Source organism: Echiichthys vipera (genome assembly GCF_963691815.1).
Source record: "Echiichthys vipera genome assembly, chromosome: 11".
Classification (NCBI taxonomy): Eukaryota; Metazoa; Chordata; class Actinopteri; order Perciformes; family Trachinidae; genus Echiichthys; species Echiichthys vipera.
In genome coordinates, this window is record NC_139836.1 from 14,477,577 (window position 1) to 14,496,730 (window position 19,154).

The 19,154-nt window shown below is 38.5% G+C and overlaps 1 protein-coding gene across 12 annotated transcripts in view; it reads right to left on the bottom strand.

Moving 5' to 3' along the window:
• The window catches only part of LOC310953864 (neurexin-1a), a gene marked incomplete at its 5' end in the record, with an annotated part of 257,217 nt that overhangs the window by 122,375 nt on the left and 115,688 nt on the right, over window positions 1-19,154 (bottom strand). For 11 of the 12 annotated variants that reach the window (XM_083923113.1, XM_083923117.1, XM_083923114.1 and 8 more), the window contains 6 exons: window positions 4,438-4,557; window positions 8,588-8,761; window positions 9,469-9,659; window positions 10,814-11,195; window positions 12,167-12,289; window positions 18,462-18,488. In XM_083923113.1, the coding sequence (XP_083779239.1) occupies window positions 4,438-4,557; window positions 8,588-8,761; window positions 9,469-9,659; window positions 10,814-11,195; window positions 12,167-12,289; window positions 18,462-18,488 (1,017 nt within the window). The remainder of the gene's footprint in view (window positions 1-4,437; window positions 4,558-8,587; window positions 8,762-9,468; window positions 9,660-10,813; window positions 11,196-12,166; window positions 12,290-18,461; window positions 18,489-19,154) is intronic. The other variant, XM_083923116.1, reaches the window with a different exon arrangement.

Consider the following 19,154-nt stretch of genomic DNA (forward strand, 5'->3'; position numbering starts at 1 on the left):
TCTTGGGGCAAAATGGCTGTTGAAAGCTAGGCCAAACTCTCAATACACACAAAAACCCAAATACTTTCAGACCCGTAGATTTGTTTCGCTGAGCTACATTAACAGAGGGCCATATCCAGGGCAAAGAGAACATTACTTCCACGTGAGAGCAGGCTGATTACTCCAGCGCCTCATATCCCCTTGGCATCACTACTACTGAGTGTCCCCTTGTATTGATCCAAACCAAACTAAGTGGTCTAATCCTTGCATGCCACCACAGACGACTGGGACAAAACTGTCTTCTGCCTGCATGTTAAATTCAGGAAACACACATGCCCTACTTTATATGAAAAGAAAAGTCTAGGAAAAGGCTGTAGATTTTAACGTGCTAAACTAGTGCAAACATTGTTCATGCAAATTCTAAATGTTATTATTGAATAATGACTACAGAAATTAAGACATGCAGAAATGGAATGTGATACATTGTAACTTACAATACAATAGTATTTTCTGAGGTTGCTTAGATTTCTTAGATTCTAATATTCTAGTCTTTTTCACTTTGGGTAGCTGTCTCTAGACTAGGAGGCGGTATATAACAGAAATAAGGTCATTTAACTTTCATGTGCTTAAGAAAGATTAGACCCATATCTAACCCAGATCATATGTTGGATACCGAGCCTGGGGCCCAAATGGACTATTCTCAAGGTACAAAGACACAAGAATGAGCATTGACTCAGACACATTAGAAATCAAGTGAGAGGGGCTCATCTTTGCCCCTTGGGCACAGACAATGGAGAACTGCAAAACCTCCATTGTTGATACAATATATTGACATGGCACTAATAGCTCTGGCTATAAAACTGGGCAGAGGAGCAATCAGGCGGGACAAAAATTGCGTGAAGGCCAAGCATACCCCTCGTTCTATCCTCTCCACGACCCACTTTAGCTCAACAGCAAACACCATTTTGTTTGTCTCTGTACATTACACTCAGACTTGACCACTGCAGGCAACTCCCTCAGGAGGTCTAGACTGGAGTTTAAGTGCCACAAACAGACACACGCAAAGCCAGCTTCTTGTAAATGAAAAGTAGAACACTTTTTCAAACCTTGTAGACATTACAGAGAAGACAACATGGAATAATGCAATAACAACTCAAACTTTAAGCTTAAAAGAAGACAGTGGTAATGTATTGCATTGCCATCACTGGTTGTGCTTGTGACTTCATCACACACAGATACATGCGGTCTGTGTCTCCCTCCTGGGCCACTAACAAAAGCATGTTCCACATGCAATTTTATTCCAACTGGCCTCAAAAATGGCTTGTGGTAATGAAATCAAATGCATTCACAACCATTACCAGTTCATCTTACATGCATGATGATCTGAAAGAGATTCATCTTGGCCAGCGTGGCTTGTATTTTTATTTTTTTTCCTCTCTCTCCTACTTTCACTGACTGCAGGTATCCAGTGGAGATCAGATATTCTAAAAAAAACAGTTCATTCAAGAAAAGTTGATCACTTGGATGAAGTGTTTCAGAGATGATGAAGAGAAGATCTGAAGACTGTTTTTTTTAATCTATTTCATCATTCCTCCAATCACTCTGAACTGTACAGTGTGCACTGTTCTGAAAAGTTTAACTTTTCTCATAACACATTCATAGCACAGCCAAGAAATGGTGGATTGGTCTCAAAAAAAAAACCCACAGTGCAGAGTGTATGTGGATACAGGCAAGACATACAGTACATGTCATGCTTATTGAAGACTGTTGGGGAAAGCTACAAGCATTTGTAAAACAAAATAGTATGCACTGAAATGAAATGAAAAACAAAAAACAGAGGAGCTATGAAAATGCTTTAGCCGCATTATCGAGTGTCAACTAAATAAATGATGTCATTGTCAATTTTAATAAAAATACTCTTCTGATAATGAAACTTCAATCCAATAAGAAAAACCAGTCACTTTATTATCTCACTGACATTGTATCTATATTATATTGTATGCTAGTCTGAATCCCCCTTAGGACAAAACAGTTAGAAGGCCATGTGTCTTTGGCTATAACCTGCAATGCAGTGATTTAAATGACTTGCCATGCTACTGTATGTTTAATTCCCCAAACACTTCTCTTTATTTCCCTTGTTTAAAAAAAAACAAAAAAACAATGCCAAGTCACTGGTACGCCATTTATATCTATAAACCTCAGACAAAAAGGTAATTTCAGAATTTCAAAAGTATTTTAAAATATTAATTAACAGAGGATTTACAGTACAACTGCACAAATGTGTCAATACACAATATTAGGGGTGTAAGAGAATCTTGATACAATTCAGTATTGCAATATTATGTTTTATGATACTGTATCTATTCTCCAAAACACAGAATCAGAACCCCTGTGCCATTATACGGATCACCAGATACTTGCCAATGCACAGCTTAACACAGTGTTCTGATCAAAATGATTTAAATTTTGAATTTACATAAGCTGAATGACGAGATGCATTGTACTATCAGACATAATATTACCCCCCTTATGATTTGTGACTGGCAGCTGTACAATGGATCCAGGCTGAGAATATTATGGGGCCAGGGGATGAAAAATGTTAGTTTTCTCCTTCTGAGAAAGCAGACTACCCACTAGAAAAATATGTGGAATGCTGTGTGTAAGTTCTTGGAGACCCATTGCTCTGTTGTAAATTGCCTGCATTTCAGCTTATGCAAATATAGCTGGTAAAAAGTGATATTTTCCTCTGAGATGCTTTCTTTCCTTCCTTTGCCGCTCCCCCTTTTCCTCTATCCCCATGACAATCTATCAACACAAATAAAACCCCACCATCTCCAGCTTCATTTTTCCTACTCATAGAATTTCCTTGGCAGAGTGAGGATGTCTTGCATCATTATTCCGAGGACTGGTTCAGTTCATCTGTAGTGAAAGAAATTTCTGGAAAGCATGTTTTTATTGGTTACATATGGCATCCCTTGGGCCTGCACATTGATCCGCCGTCCTATTGTTTTGTCAGGTCAGTAGGAATAATGAGACTAGCTACAGTAACTAGACCCAGCAGGTAGAGCACTCTTGCTCGGAAATAATATATTCATTCATGTCCTGTGAGCTGCTCTGCTCCCAGTGCTGTAAATGAGCTGTATGGGCCTGCTCAGGATGAATATGTATGACAGCAAGAAAGGGAAAAAAGTTCCAAACTGCATTTCTTCTCCTTTCAATGCACAACAAAGGTTCACGAGGAGTTCGCCATCAAAAATATCCTTCAACACCTCTAGCACAACCTTACTCTTCGGTTGATCCAAACATGATGTGAGGAATGAAATGGAGAGTAAAACACACAGAGGAGGGCTAGAATCAGGACCAGCAGGACGCACATTCAAGTGACAGAAAAATCCTTTTAGTGTTATCATAGGCAGTAGATATGTCCAGCGTATGGGGCTGCGCAGAAATCTATTAAAACTTTCTGTTCATAACAAAAGATGGAGTCTTATCAAGCTGGTATAAGAGACACAGAATGCATTAACATTTATGGTGCACTCTACTCTGCTTTTGTCATCTCCAGAGTGCCCACTCTGTTCTTTTCTCCTTAATGCAGTTCGCCATTTTACCCATTCACCCCTTACTGTGTGAACCGCTGCAGAGGAAAATAATGACCAAACAAAATCCCAAGTGCATGTTTTGCATAAGGAAGTAGCCCATTTTCTAAAGGAGGAACAGACATTAGCCTAGTTCCCTCAAAAGGCTAAACATTAATGAGTCCCTAAAACAGAATGCTTATTTAACCATCTTTAAGAGAGATAAATACCACAGAACTTTTAAATTGCATCATGTGGCTCAAAGTAAGTTTGAATCTTTATGGTATGTATGAGGTTTTAATTGGTAGCGGACATTCTGGTAAGATTTTAATAATAGTGCATTTCTGCTTAATGTAACTCTTTGTTTGCTTAATTGACTTTTTGTTTATGTTTTATTTAGCCGAGCAAAACGTTAGTTCCTCCCTCTAGTGGTACATCTCTCAAACTTTAATGAGCTTTCACTGGCCTGTCAGCCCCATGTCACAAATGTAAAAGTGTCTGCCCTACAGAGTTGCAACAGCTCTCTTCACCCTCAGTGTAGACACTGTATCTCCAAAGCAGAGCGATTATAAAAACAAAATGATGCAAGATGCATTCTAATTGACCAAGTAACTGTACATGGCATAGTCTGGGCCTAATTCAGCTGGAGTGTTTACAAAGCAAATATGTCTTATCTCTGGCAAACATCATGCTTCGTGAGGACACAAATATAGCAAACAGACAAGAACCATTAATGAGCTCGAACACAAATGCTGTGTAAAAGCCTAGGATAAAAATGGCCCTGCTTTTCTATGTTTTTGTCCACATCATTTAAAATAAAAAAAATAATAAAAAAAACGATTAATTTCTTTTGTGATTTTAGAACCAGAAAAAGGCATCCTACCATCATTACACAGCGGTCCTCCAAATGTCGTCATGCTGCAGTCACAGCTGAAGCCCTCCCACTGCTGAAGACACACACCCTGGTTGGCACACGAGTCCTCTTGGCATGTAGTGCTGGGGCCTGAATACGGAGACAAGTAGCAACTTGGTGAGTGGACTTTCATAATAGATGGCAGCACAGTCTGCAGATTGACTCTGCCGTTAAATTAAATGTCACACAGAACATACAGACAATAGGCTTCTGCAAATGGAAGCATACACAGAACTAACATACATATGCTATGCAAACATTTCCAACTGTATATTTAGCCTGATTTATAATGTTTCTATAAAGAAACTGCAACACATTTCCAGATTGTAGCCAACTGCCTGCCCGAAACCCTCAATGGATGCTAATGTATTCAGTTAACAGACACAACAACAACCTCACTCATGTGAAAGGCAGCAAAAAAACAACAACATTTGAGGTATTTAAATAACTTCAGGACTTGGATTAAACTTTCATCCGTGATTTCCATATTTCAATTTACATTTGATATTTATAATGTGGACATATTATTCTCATTATCAGGTTTATGGTTGGAATTTGGACTTGCTTTTGCATTTTGGATGCTTTCTTTTCATTTCTTTTCATACTGTCTGTTTGAATATACCTGTATTCATCCTCTGTCTGAAACACACTCACACTGTTTTAGCACCTGTCTCTTCAAGCACCTCCTTGAGAAAAAGCCCAGGCTGCTCTGATTGGTCAGCATTTTTGAGTCTTTGCTCTTGGCGCCTCTGAACCATCATTGCAGCCTGGGAACAGTACTGCAGTGCCACTCACTACCTATATACAGCATAGTTAAATTGTCATCCGTCCCTGCGCACCTGTGCAGATGGTGAGTGCAATCAGGCAACACATGTTATTACCAGCTGTAAATCATAGGACAATAATATTCAGTTTTGTAAGTAGTAAGAATCCAAGTTATCCATGTGAATTTGATGTAATGGTGCCTCCAGATGTGTTTGCAGTTGAAATGTTTAATCATTGTTTGCGCATCTATTACTTCCATCATTCCATCAGTGTAGCAGCGAGTCAGTCGTTCTGTCAGTCCGAACCAATGTGCAGTCACAAACTGTATTGTCTGTGTGAGCGAAAGTGATGCAGAGTTAGTTCAATTGATAGAGAAATGTTAGTGGAATGGCAGGGGTTAGTATGTATGAATGCTGTTATCATACATTTCTTTTGTTAAGTTCAGAGTTAAGTTTAGAATTTTTTTAAGGATAGGAATAATTTTGGTTTTGGACCTTTTGTACTATTTACTAAACAATTTTGGACACATTTATTTGTCAGTTATTATTACCAGCCACAACTGCGACACTGGTAGTGTTTTAACCTTGTTAGACTGTGTGTGTGCGTGCGTGCGTGCGTGTGTGTGTGTGTGTGTGTGTGTGTGTGTGTGTGTGTGTGTGTGAGTGTCATAATGGCAAAATGTGGTCCTGAAGACACCAACTGTCACGGGAACTAACACAAGAGTGTTCTAGTATTTTGCAAGGTTTATTTGTATTTCCGTCTGTCTGCAACATCATAACCGTACAAGATAAGGCCATGAAACGTTACAGATGTGTAGTTGAGATCAAAATGAATGCCGAGTGCGAAAATGGTTGTTACGAACAAGGGTGCTAGAAGTAGGGGGCTAGAATGTTCAAAGGGGGCGGAGTTGAAAGATGGGTGCAGTCTGAGGAAGGGTAGGGGAAGTAGGCAAGGACATATTCTCTTTTTTGAATCACATGTAGCCACAGTAACTGCTTCTTAGTCTCAAGAGTAGCTATGGTAACTGCTAATAGTTCAAGTGTTTGCTGTAGCCCACTCAAGGCTCAAAAAATCCAACTGTAAAAATACTGTACAGTACACAGTGTCCTTTTTGCCGTGTGAAAAACACAGTTTAACTAATGATTGCAAATGTCTCTGAAATACATTTGAATACATAAAAAATTGCACTCAACTCATGATACATCATCTCACAGCTTACAAAATCATATTATAATGAGCCTTATGTGTTGCAAATGTAATGGGACCTAAGTTGACTTGACTTGGGAGTTGGTGAACTATGTGACAATATGCTGGTATACCACCAGACATTAAACTTCTCTATTAAATATGTCTGTACAGACAGAAGCACACATGGTCAAGATATAGAATCATACTTTTTTTACAAGGAGAACCCATTTCTGTCTTTTATTATATGTAAGGTTTGAGGTAGAGAATAATGGAATGACTTAACTTCAAATGTATTTTAATTACAAATCCAGTAACTATAATTGTATTACTATTTAATCATTAAAATGCACCTGAATTGACTGACATTATTGGCCACTGGTTCCATTTGTTTTGAAGCACACTTAATTGTTTAATCTTAAAAGACTAAAGTCTTCTGCTGCAATATAGTTCATACTTACATTGCGGCTGTGAATGCCAGAGACTATAACAGGAATATGGCATTGGTAAACATTGGGCGTATAACAACAATGATTCACTGAAATGACCAAGGTTTGAGTTAAAAAACGTGATTTCAAACAGGAATTCATGCAGGAGAAAACATAGTTATTAAGACCATTATAAGTCATGCAAAGGTATCTAATCTATGAACAGTATGTCAACGAAAACATGAAAAAAAAAAGCGTAAATGACACATGTCCAACAACATACAATCTGTGAGTGCAAATTAAAATGTGAGCCCCATGTACTGATACAAGATGGCAATGATACTTGTATTCCTATGGGACTGAAGCCCATTCCATATGGCAGGTGGGTAAATTCAAATTAGGCAGATATCCTGTTCAGGGAGTGGAAAGTGTGGAGGTAGATACTGTGGAGTGTTGGGGGGCAGAGGCATTGCAGATGCAAAGGGAGGAAGGACATCAGACTCTGTATCAAACAGACAAAGCTATCTACCTTGCAAGTCAGCTTTCATCAATGCAACTTTTGTCAGCAAAATAATGGGAAAGGAAAAGGCAGAGTATACCAGCTGTTAGTAAAGCACCAAGACGTCAGAGAAGGAGTTGCAGAAACACAGACTGTTGAAGCAGGAGAGATAGAGCGAGGAATGAGCAACAGGGGAAAAAGTGTATTGTATAATGGAGGCCGGATTAAGCTAAAATATAATAGCAACTACTCTCAAAATGGCAATATGAAGAAAAAGCATGCAATTGTTAAGTCATTATTATGGGAGGTAGATGTGATTTGTCCATTATATTCAGTCAATTGTACAGTTATAGAAAAATGAATATGTACTTTTTCTTTAATAGTCTATGTTGTAGTCAAATGCATTCAGCAACTTTATGCTATCTTTTGACTCCTTCAGTACAATTCAATAAATGTGTTATCATAGAAGCCATTTCCATCAAGCGCAACCATTGATGTGGCACAAAACCAAAAGAGCAAGTTTGACAGACCTGCACTGAGGGCTCTGAATTTGATTACTTTTGTAATGTCGGAACATGAAAAGATCAGAAGCTGCATACTCAATAGAAAGAGAGTGGATGAATTGTGAAATTAAACTAAGTGAGTGAAGTTGAAAAATAAATCAAATATTGTCTCTGGATGTGGTGCACACATTAGACTGGGCAAATGATATTCATACATGCAACAAAGGCTTCATACATAATTCAAAAGGATTGCTTCTGGCATACTCTCAGATCCAGCAAGCATGCACAGAGCAAAACAGAATGGGGATAAAATGGGGGAAAACACTGGCAGTACAAATATGGCAGAGAGAATAATCAGATTATGGCTAAGTGAAACAGAAATGATTGCCTGTGGAGGAGTGTCAGAGCTTGATGCATTCTAACAGAATACTAATACACTTTATGGATGTTAAATGATGTGCCACAGGTCGGCAGTGTGGGTGTGCTTCACAGTGTATGTATGTTCTTGAGAATGGGAGAACTGAGCATCAATACAGAGCTTCATGGTGTCACAATGACTCAGGATAGCTTTGTGAAAATGAGGGGAAACCAGGGTAATTAAGAGATTTTATCAGTAGAAAAAATACGATTTAAAAAGGGAAGAACTCTCTTTCTAAGCGTCAATCATACTAATTCAAACCTCAGCTTAGTTATTAAACTCTACAGACAAAAAGGTTTGTTAGTGAGGTGAGTAGTCTCACCTTCGCATCCTCTCTCTATCTGTCCCACACAGTCCAGAGCATCCGACATCAAGTCTGGGAGCCGCCCGTTGAGATCCACTGATGCCAGACAACCTTGAAAACCCTCCTTGGCATGCACCAGTTTTGGCAGCTCCTTGAACATCTCCTTAGCCACCCCACCAATATAAAGGTTACCTGTGAAGAAATATGACAATGCTGACCCCTAGTGGAAACAAGACATGAAACCAAGCTTCCATTTCATGCTTGTTACAGTAAAGCATGACAGAGTAAAATGAAAAGCACATCCCTTTAGACAGCATTGTCATTGATATCACACTGAATTGTTCTGACTTAAGACCTTTGTGTTTCATTGAATGAATGATATGTTGTTTGATAATGTATTGTATCCACATGAAAGATTGAAATATGTAAATTATCTGTCAATCAACATGTGTATCAGTTTCATTTTATTATACAAGCATACAATATGTTTGTAAGGGCCAGACATTTGTCATCAGCTTTTATGAAAAATTTGAATAACAATTATTACAACATTCTCTTAGCTATCTAATTACACCAATATCCTTACAGTTAGCTTGTTATTTTGTCTTGAAAATAATAAAATGTTGTTTTGCTAAGCACAAATGGTCTATATTATGAACACCCTGCTGTAAGTGTTGGTTACTGAACAGATGGGGGCTGAGTTTTTCACTCTGGGGTCCCTCAGTGGTGGTAATGAGTGAGGGCTAAGCATTGCCATCGCTGCAGGCTTTATCCTGCTGATGCAACCTTTCAGTCACAAACCTGCTTCTCTCACCTCTAGGCCACTGCTGCCCCAATTTAACAAAATCGAATATATACACCGTATATACTGTATATATGAATTCACTATGCCTACGCACCCTTCAGGTCCAGGTTTTTGGCTCCTGTAGTCGTCTGCGTGGTGATCTTTGTATCAATCTTGACAGTGTGGAGGTTGTTGGTGTCCCTGGAGATTATGACATTGTGCCAGTGGTTGTCGTTCAGCGGCTTGTTTGAGTTGCCTTTGATCAAATGGGCTCCATTTCCCAGGTCAGACACATAGTGCAGGTAACTGGAACCAGATATTTAACAACATGAGCGGATTCAACCATGGATAGGACTGGAAGGACATGAAAGCATAGCATTATGAAAAAGGCTTTCAAGATGTTTCCAAAATTATGCATATACTTAATCAGGTCAAGATTTTTTCTTTATAAACTTTTACTTTCACATTTTTGTCATCGACAAAATGCATATACTGTAACAAGTATAATAAAAACGAGAAGTAGAACATTTACAAAAGTGTAATAAACCTCTGAAAACTGGAGCAAAAGTGTGTGTGTCTGTTGCTGCATGCCTGTGTGTTCAAATGTGCCATTTTGAGAGTATCAGAAAGTACAGCTGTCTTAAAAGGAGCTAAATAATCGGAGTGTTGCAGCATTAACAAAGGGTTGTGGGCTGTGCTGAACAAATTGGTCTTAAATTCTTTGGTTTACAGGCAATTTATGATTTGCATGTTCATTTTAATTAAAATGTATGACTTTAATGTTTAGCACATTGAATAATACCTTAACTTCAGGCATTATTTAAAAGAAGGTCATTTCATAGCTGCATTTCAGCAAGAAGGAATGTAGCCTTGTGTAGTGAATTCCCTTTTATGTTGGGTATTTGTTTTGCTTTCATGAAGATTAAAAAGAACAGTAATAGCTGACAGCTCTTTCAGTAACATTTTCTGGCATAGAGGTGATAAGCAAATTATTTGAGTTCCCATGGTAATGGCATAAAAATCTGTCATGAATTATATCCTGTTTGGAAACTGTATGAAGGGCTACATTAATAAAAGCATAATGCATTCACATGGAGATTCTTACATAAATATATATCTTGCTATACTAATTTAATAATAATTCAACACAGTATAGGGTCTCTACACCTGGTGGCTGGTAGGTTTGCCCCATAAATGAAGTAATGTGTGCCAGGGGGGATCTGTTTAGTTAATGTAGTATGAGTCGCTACCTCATCTGAACCAAAACAAGAAAGCCACTGTCAAACCCAGTGACTCTTGCACTAAGAATGCAGTCAAAAATAGTCAAAAACGAAATAAATATCCAATTATTTGACACTTCAAGTGTTTTGTTAACCTTAAAGATATAACAAAAGTGGGTGTGACTGCATCTATTGTAAATATATGCGAGAAAAGTCAGTAAAAATTTTGCATTCTCTTACCCTTTGACCAGCTCCACCACAATGAAGTCATTTCCATCCCCACTGTTAAACAGGATGAGGCCATCGGAGGAGGTAGTTTTGAACTGAAAGAAAAGGTGCATGGAGTAGTAGGCCTGCAGTGTAGTGAGGGTCACATAGCTGGAGCGCGACTTGAAGGTGACAGGGTCAGCAATGATGTTCTTGAAGCCAATCATGGCATTGAGCTCACAGTAATCAATGTCACCGTTTTTACACAGGTCTATGTAGGCCATGCCATTGAAGGAGAGGCTCTGGAGGTGGCCAATGAAGTTGGACGGCACCATGGACATGAAGCGCTTCTCTGTTACAATGCCAGTCTCAATGTTATGGAACTCCAGTTGGGTATGGTCACCTGCCATTTGACCTTTGATCAGCAGAGGGAGGGAGAGACAATGTCATTGAGGGTTCACAACAATTAAGGGAGTGATGATTTACAATTACAGAGTCAACTACACATCCTCTAAATAATGAAAATAGCACCATATGACATTAAAGGGGAACTTTGTGGGACATTTGTGCATGTCATTTCTATGGTCTATGACAGTCCAAAAAGATGAACATGAACAACTCTAACCCAAAAGTGCTAAAACTCAAATTTGTGATGTAAACAACTATGAAGCAGCTCCAAAGTTCATAGCTGATTAGGGCATCACAATATTGAGACTTATTTCTTTGGCTTCTGGCTTTCAGAGACAGTAGCTCATGTTCGCAAATATTGATTGAACTTGTCTAGACTGCGCAAGATAAAATTAGCGATGAATGATTTAATTTAAGCTGTGCAAGCATAATGCATGGGGAGGCAAATCGGTTTGGAAAAGTGTAATCTTTTTTTTAAGTTTTGGACGTAATTAAGCATGAAAACTTGTAGTTTTCTTAAGGTGGTATATTTGCAAATACAATGAAGTAAAATATTCTACTAAGACAAGTATAAAACAACACAGTACAGACTTTAGGTCTAAAAATAACTTGTCCTACTGCTAAAGGCAAACAGCCCCACAGAGAGTCTATCTACATAGCAAGGAACAGACACACAATTAAGTTGCTACTATTCTCCAACAATGATAAAATTCAGGGCATTGTGGCTAATTATTGAATTTTGTAGCCATCTTTAGACTTGTATAATATAATTATGCTAGGACATGCTTTTAACATTGTCTAATGAATTGCAAACAGCAACAAAACATCAAACCCACCACAGCACACTGAAGTACAAACAAATACATTACTAGAGCTTGTGTCTTACCTAGAATCTGTGAGCCCAACACAAGTTACAGCTTATTTAAGTTTAGAGGAGAATAATAGGATTCTGTCAGAGGAACAGAGGATGAGAAGTACCTTCCACAGGCTGCAGATCATCTACGGTCAGTTTCAAACTCTTGCCCCTCCTGAACACACGTACCGTGTGCCACTCATTATCGTTCAGATTCTGACCCGCAAAAATAGTCTCTGGACCTTTGCCTGCGGGACAGTCCACACAACGGTTAACACACATGCATGCAAACAAAGCACATACATTACAGAAAGTCTGAGAGATAAAGAGGGGGAGATGGAGAGGAGGACAGAGTGGATGAGTTAAGTAGTTTGACAGAGGCAGAGAACATTAAGGTAAACATAGTTAATGGTCCACAAAAACACATCATTCTGACTTGCATTTGCTGTACTGATCACACCATTAGATGGGGCGTCACATTTTGGAATTATCACTGAACAGCATTTCCCTCAAACCAAAAGGAGGGAGGCAGTAATCAGGATGTCGCATTATTATTACCAACAATATTCACACTAACTGTTTTACTGTAAATGTATAGTGTCTAAAGAAACAAGGGATACTTAATATTTTCATTATTCTCTCATTGCTTGTGATGTTTCCCTGTTCCTATAATGCCACTTGGTGGCAGCATATAACTACCAAAAGGCTATGATGGAGCAAGGCACTAAACAAAAGAGCATCACTCTCCATCTTGTTTACCTACGACAGTGCGACTTGGTATCTAATGTCCACCACATGGCATGAAATAGCAATATTGAAATAAATACTTGCATAATGAGGGCAGTGTCCTTAGTGGTAAAACGAACCCCTTAAATGCAAAACAGGCCATTGTTCCTGGAAATCCAGTAATACAAAAAGCAGGAAATACAGAATGTGATTTTCATCAACACCCTCGCAAATATATGGCTGTGTGGAAAAAAAACAGGCAGACGATTTTGTCAGTTACACTGAAGAAACTTCACAAGTTATATTAATGCAAGTTTGATGCACTAATTGAATCCATAAATAATACAAAACCACCATTTAACTAATTAATATTTACCTAATAATACTTCATATCTCTGAGTCATTCATACACCAACTCCTGAAACCAGCATATTAAAATTGCATAAAGTGTGTTACTGCAAGCGGCCAGAGATGTCACATTGACTCAAGGAGAGATAATCAAATTTAAAATCAAACATGAATCGTAGCGACTGGACCAGATCTCTGTAATCTCACAAGCAGAAAGAAAAAAAAACAATCTCTCTGAAGACACACTTCTGCATTTAGAAATTCCAACATTTGGTCCAATTGGGGCAAACATTATTTTTTCATGCAGCTTCCATCTTAGAGCATCTTTGGCTCGTCATATAGCTCTGATGTTCCCCTGCTGGGCACATAACCAAACAGGCCAATGAGAACATGTCATTGCAACAGTAATAAAAATTCCCTGGCTCTGCATACCTTGCCCACCGTGGGGAGTATTTTCTGATGGGTGTCATCTTCATTCCCCCAACTATTTGTGGCATCTCCTTTCCTCCTTTTCTGCAATCTTCAAAGTCCAGATGCAATGTGTATGCAAATCTGAGGGTACCAAAGTACTGGGACACACTCAATCTTAGAGGCACAGTTCTGCTTTGTAAGCACTAAACACTGGGGCAGGACTGAAACCAGACAACTGGCGGGGGATTAAGGAGGAGAGATATGAAATAATGGGCTGGAGTTGGACTTGAAAGCATGCTTGATCTTTGCCTTCCACCACCGTGTCCTTGTTGCTCTCCAAGGAGGAAAGAAAGGAAAGGGGAAAAGAGGTCAATTGTATTAAGGAGCACATTCCCGCACAACATTCACTACTGTAGGGTGTTTTTTTACGCCTGTAGTGCAGTCTACGGTCCAGCTGCTGGCCAGACATTAACGTCCTTTAGCCCACTGCCTGCCATGTCCAGCCCTCTGTAGTGCCCTCACTGATGGTGATCTATCTGCAGTGATGGATCTACAGTGATCTCTCCCTGCCTCATTGACTTAAGGCCCAAAGGGAACAGTGGGGAGAGAGAAGAGTAGCACAGGACAGCATGAGAAGATGTGATTATCCAGTCAATCAGCTCTGGCTGGCTGGATGACAGGCCAAATACTGGTGCTGCCTGCCTCGACACTGTGACTCACACAGGTGGAGAGAAGAGTGACTCGCTGACCAAGCAGCAGGCCACTACTGCCAGATTACCATCAACACAGATATCAAAGCCAGCTCAGATGGCAAGCAAAGCTTTAGCAGGTTACAATACCAGGCGACCTGCTTGTCCAATCAATGCCCCGCTAACCGAAAAGGCCATTGTTTAAGCAGGCAGAGGTTAAATAGTGTTAAAACAATACATTGTGACAATCAATACTTATCTGCTGTTTCTGGCCATTTGCATTAACATTTACATGTTCTGCAAACTGAGACAGCTCAACACCGAACATGTTGAAAGGTTGTTTTGAACACGCGTCGATCTAACTGTATGTATTTTTAGCAGTATCTGCAAACTGCTGTCATTTTAACTACCTGCTGACTTGACAGGAAAGTCCCTCAGCATGCTGGAACTTTGGAGGATGTCAATGTTTATTACCAGCTTTTAATCTAAGCAGCTAATGTTTGTTACAAGGGCCACTGAGCTAACCCGTTGGCCTCTTTATCAAACTAATTCAGTGCAACCATAAAGAACATCCTCATAATTGCGCCATCAGTTCAAGCACTTTACTGTTCTTTCCCTTCACTGGGTACTCAAGTTTAGAAACATAGTGTGGTTTTAAACAATTAGCGGTATTTTTTTTTTCTTCTAAATATGGTGGTTTTCTTACATGTCCTGTACATCTAATTTTAGTCTTTGCTTGTAATACTTGTTACATATTGTAGAAAATAGTTATATCAACAAGAATATAATTTTTTTTTATATAGTTCAGGGGGGATGCAGGGTCCAAAGAAAATCACTCTTATCTTGCTTCTCTAAGCACAATCATTGTCTCAAAGTCCCTTAGCTAGATCATAACGTATGTTGTCATGAGGGGGATATCTTTTTTTATCTTCATGTTGACTCATCTACAATATAATTGCTCCCTGAATTACAGAATCAAGCAGTCTGCTCAACACATTACTTCATTTGATGCCAAAGATTAAGAAACACTGTTTTTCCTTTTCCTAGCATAAAGGTGAGCACCATTAAAGTATATTACACCAAAGGCTAAGGGGAATACTTGGCTGTGAGAGGCTGGAAAAGGTTTCTTTATATTTGTTTATACCATAGCCAGGCTGAAATCTCTACTCTAATTGAATTGGCTAGTAGGTGTTTAGTGTCTTTAATCAGACATATCTTTGATTACTGTTGTGAATGTATACACTGGTTTAAGCTAAACACTGGAATATACTTAACAGGATAAATAAAGAGGTTGCAATTAAATGTTAGAAATCATAACAAAAGTGGTCCTCTAGTAATAAATAACCGCTGGTTTGTTGAAAGATTTTGCATTATACACATATGCTATAAGTTCTCAGTAATAATGGCGATTAAATGCAAGTCTTCAGCTAAGCAGGCAGAAGGTATGCATATCTCAACTCCTATGCATCCTCCCCTTTAACCCTCTCATCTCTTATTTCTAACATACACACACAAACATGATGTGTGGTAAAGATCAAATATGAGAGCAAAACTGCCTTGAGATGATGCCAAGGGTCAGAATAATTACTTACAGTTGCCCTCATTGCTGCATTGTGGCTACATTGTAAATTGGGATTATCCTACAGTTCAAGTTAATGAATAATAGAAGACCAGAATGTCTGAAAAAAAGCTGATGCCAATGTGTCACAAGATATTTTTAGTTCATATTTTTAGTTTCTTGTCACTCAGTGCCAGTTTATAGTGTTTAAGTCGAAGTGGCAGTGTTTTCTTCAGACAGCTCCGGGAAGCCCCAGGGAGCCTAGGTCTCTAATTGACAGTGATGTGTTCTTTGAGTCGGTGCTGAAATTCTTCATTTACCAAGCTGACCGAAGCCGCAGCGGCTGACAAGACACATTAATTAACCAAAAAAAAAAAGAGGACAAAAATAACCTAGAAAAATAATAACCTAGAAAAAATGAATTAAATGCTTACTCTTCATAAGAAATGCACTGGCTTAATAGTCATTTTCAAGAACTTCAATTAAACATTTTCTTATGACACAATTAGGTCTGGATCTATTGAAGCAAGACATGCTGTTTCCTGTTTTTTTCCCTATTTTACTTTAACATTAGCTTTGACTCTAGCATGATATTAAAAGTAAATGCAATCAAAATATTTTCTCTTTGGTTTATAGCTTTGCTATGTGTGGAAACCTCTCCTGTATGTCTTTATTTTTTATATTTAAACATAGATCAAGTCTGTAAATGACAGTGTCTGACAATATGGCACAGTGTCATTAAGACTATTAGTTCTACGGAGAATAAAATGGAACAGATTTCATACTAATTCACTGTCAGCAATAAATTACCTTAATGCAAAAACAGACCAGTGCTATATGTTTATTTTTCATTTGTGATGTGAAATCATCCAGCCTATTAACACACACTGCTGGTTACCAAAGCAACAATTGGAGGTACGGAATACGCTAAGGGGGGCTTACTTATCTAATTAATAGGTTTGTACTTATATTTGGGGTTTCTACTAGAACATGTTTACACGCTGTAATGTTTAAAGTATATTTTTTTACTTCATTCAGTCTGTCTGAATATACTTCATCTGTGCTCTTAGCGTCTCTGCACATCATTGCAACTGGGAACTTGTAGAATCACTTTCTATATATACTGTAGTATAGTTGTGACATCACATCCGTACGAAAGTCCTGACGGCTCGTTTAAAGACACAGATTCTGAAAAATCGCCTAGTGCATGTCTGGATTTGATAATAATATTTTTAGTACAATCATGGAAATCTGTGTATTTTGTTAATTTAAAGCTTGTTACTTTCAACCGGAACTTATGCTGTTCTACATGTATCCTGCCCCCATGTTATTTTTAGCAAAAACAATGTATGAAATGAAATGATATTTAATATCAGTAAAGAACAATTAAATACTAAATAAAGAAATAAAGTAATCAGTCAAATGTGTGGCAAATATTAGTATAACAACCACTGGAGTCCATTTATGCGCAGATTCTGCCTTCAAACTACCGTCACAAACCAAGAATGACCTTTTAAAGCATTAGAGGGGGAATACGAGCTTGGGGCTTTTTTTTATTTGCATACACAAACAAGGGAGGCTATTCAAGATGCAGGAACAATGCTATTTAGCATTTAGAAAGGTGTTAAGAAGTGCCCGGCTCACAGAAGCATGTCTAGAGGTCAAATCATGTGATCTGTGTGGAGGCGTTTGTTGTGCGAGTCCCCGGTTCTCATTAGGCAATGACTTTCAAATACTGTAATACTCCACAGACAAAGCAATTCAAGACTCATGTGTTCAGAGAGAACAGTGTGTCCTTATATACATTATGTGGCACTGTATTACAGTGTAATTTCTGTTGGTATTTACTGATACCAAGAGTGTGTCTGTCACTTCAGAGTCATTAAACAGGAAGAAGGCTCACGTATTATGACTCCGGAGAAGTAATTATTAATTCATCACTGTTCCTGAATAATAAATGTCAAGGATATTTACCTCCCAAAATATTGCAATGTAACCTCTTTATTGAAACACATACACACAAACACACAGATATCCACCATGAATCCCACAACAAGATATATTCTCTCTCCCTCCCTCTTCATCCCTTTCTTTCTGCTCTGTGAGGCAGGTTAATGAGAATAATAAAATCACACTCTGTATTTCCTCTGCGCCTTGAATGGCCTCATCAATTTACAACTGGCGTGAAATACTGAAGTACAAAAAAAAAGAATTGCAAAGGGAGGATGGGGAAATCATCCATGTCTAAAATACCTGCACTGCCTAAGCAAGCGTTTTATATCAGCCTGAAATCATGAGTGAAAAGTTTTGTTAATTAGAAACAACTCAGTGTGTAGGATCACAGCTGATTGTCATATTTGGGTTTGTCATTAATTCAAACCTCCCTCCATCTCCTCCCTACTGATGCACAAAACCACCAGGCATTTCTTATGCACCCGTTGCTCTTAGACTCTATGATCAATTGAAACGTCTATGTCAATGCAAGGTGCAAGTCAAATTTATTTCAGAGCACTGATTGAATTCTGACTACCGTTGCTTTAGGATATTTTAATGTAAAAACCATATAATGGTTGCAGACAGGAAATTGTAAACATGGCTTCTAGAGAATAAAATATGAATGTCCAGAAAAAGTAAGAGTTAGAAAGAAAAAAAGTAGAAGAAGAAGAAGAAAGGTGAACAGTAACTTACTGGAGGTACAGTTAATCCTGATACAATCTAGATGGGGAAGAATAGATGAGAGATAAATTCATCTTTCAACGTTACAGCTGCAGACATCATTAAAGCATACAGTCCACCCCTCTGGGGACACACACACGGACACTGCCCGTCCTCTGATGCTCTCACCCATGGCCCCAAGTTGCAATGAGCTGCTGAAAGCACTGCAGTGGTATTTGGGCCAGAGGAGCACAGCATGGCTTACAATAGTACATGTTCCAGCAATGTAGAACAGATAATAATGAGATCTGAGATGTTGTAATATGGACTTGTTTCTTTTGCTTTGTGCTTCCATGTAGCCAAACAAAATGTTTTACAGAGATTTAGGTTGATAGGATATGATCTCCTACACATTATGAGAGCATCAGATTTTGGTCAGGGTCAGACAGGGCCAGGAGGAAGCTATTCCATTTTATGCTACTTACCTCACCTTTAGAGGAAAACATTGTGTTTTTTACAGCTCTACATTAATCTGACTGCTTAAGGTAGTAGTTGGTTTGTTCGTTATAAAATGGGGTGCACTGTTGCAGTGTAGATTGTATTACCCAACAATACATAAAGTAGGTAAAATTCGCTCCACCTCAACCAGCATTAAAATGCTGCTCATATGTAAAAACATGAGTGATAATCATCATTATAACACAAGAAGTAGGAGCCATTCAGCAT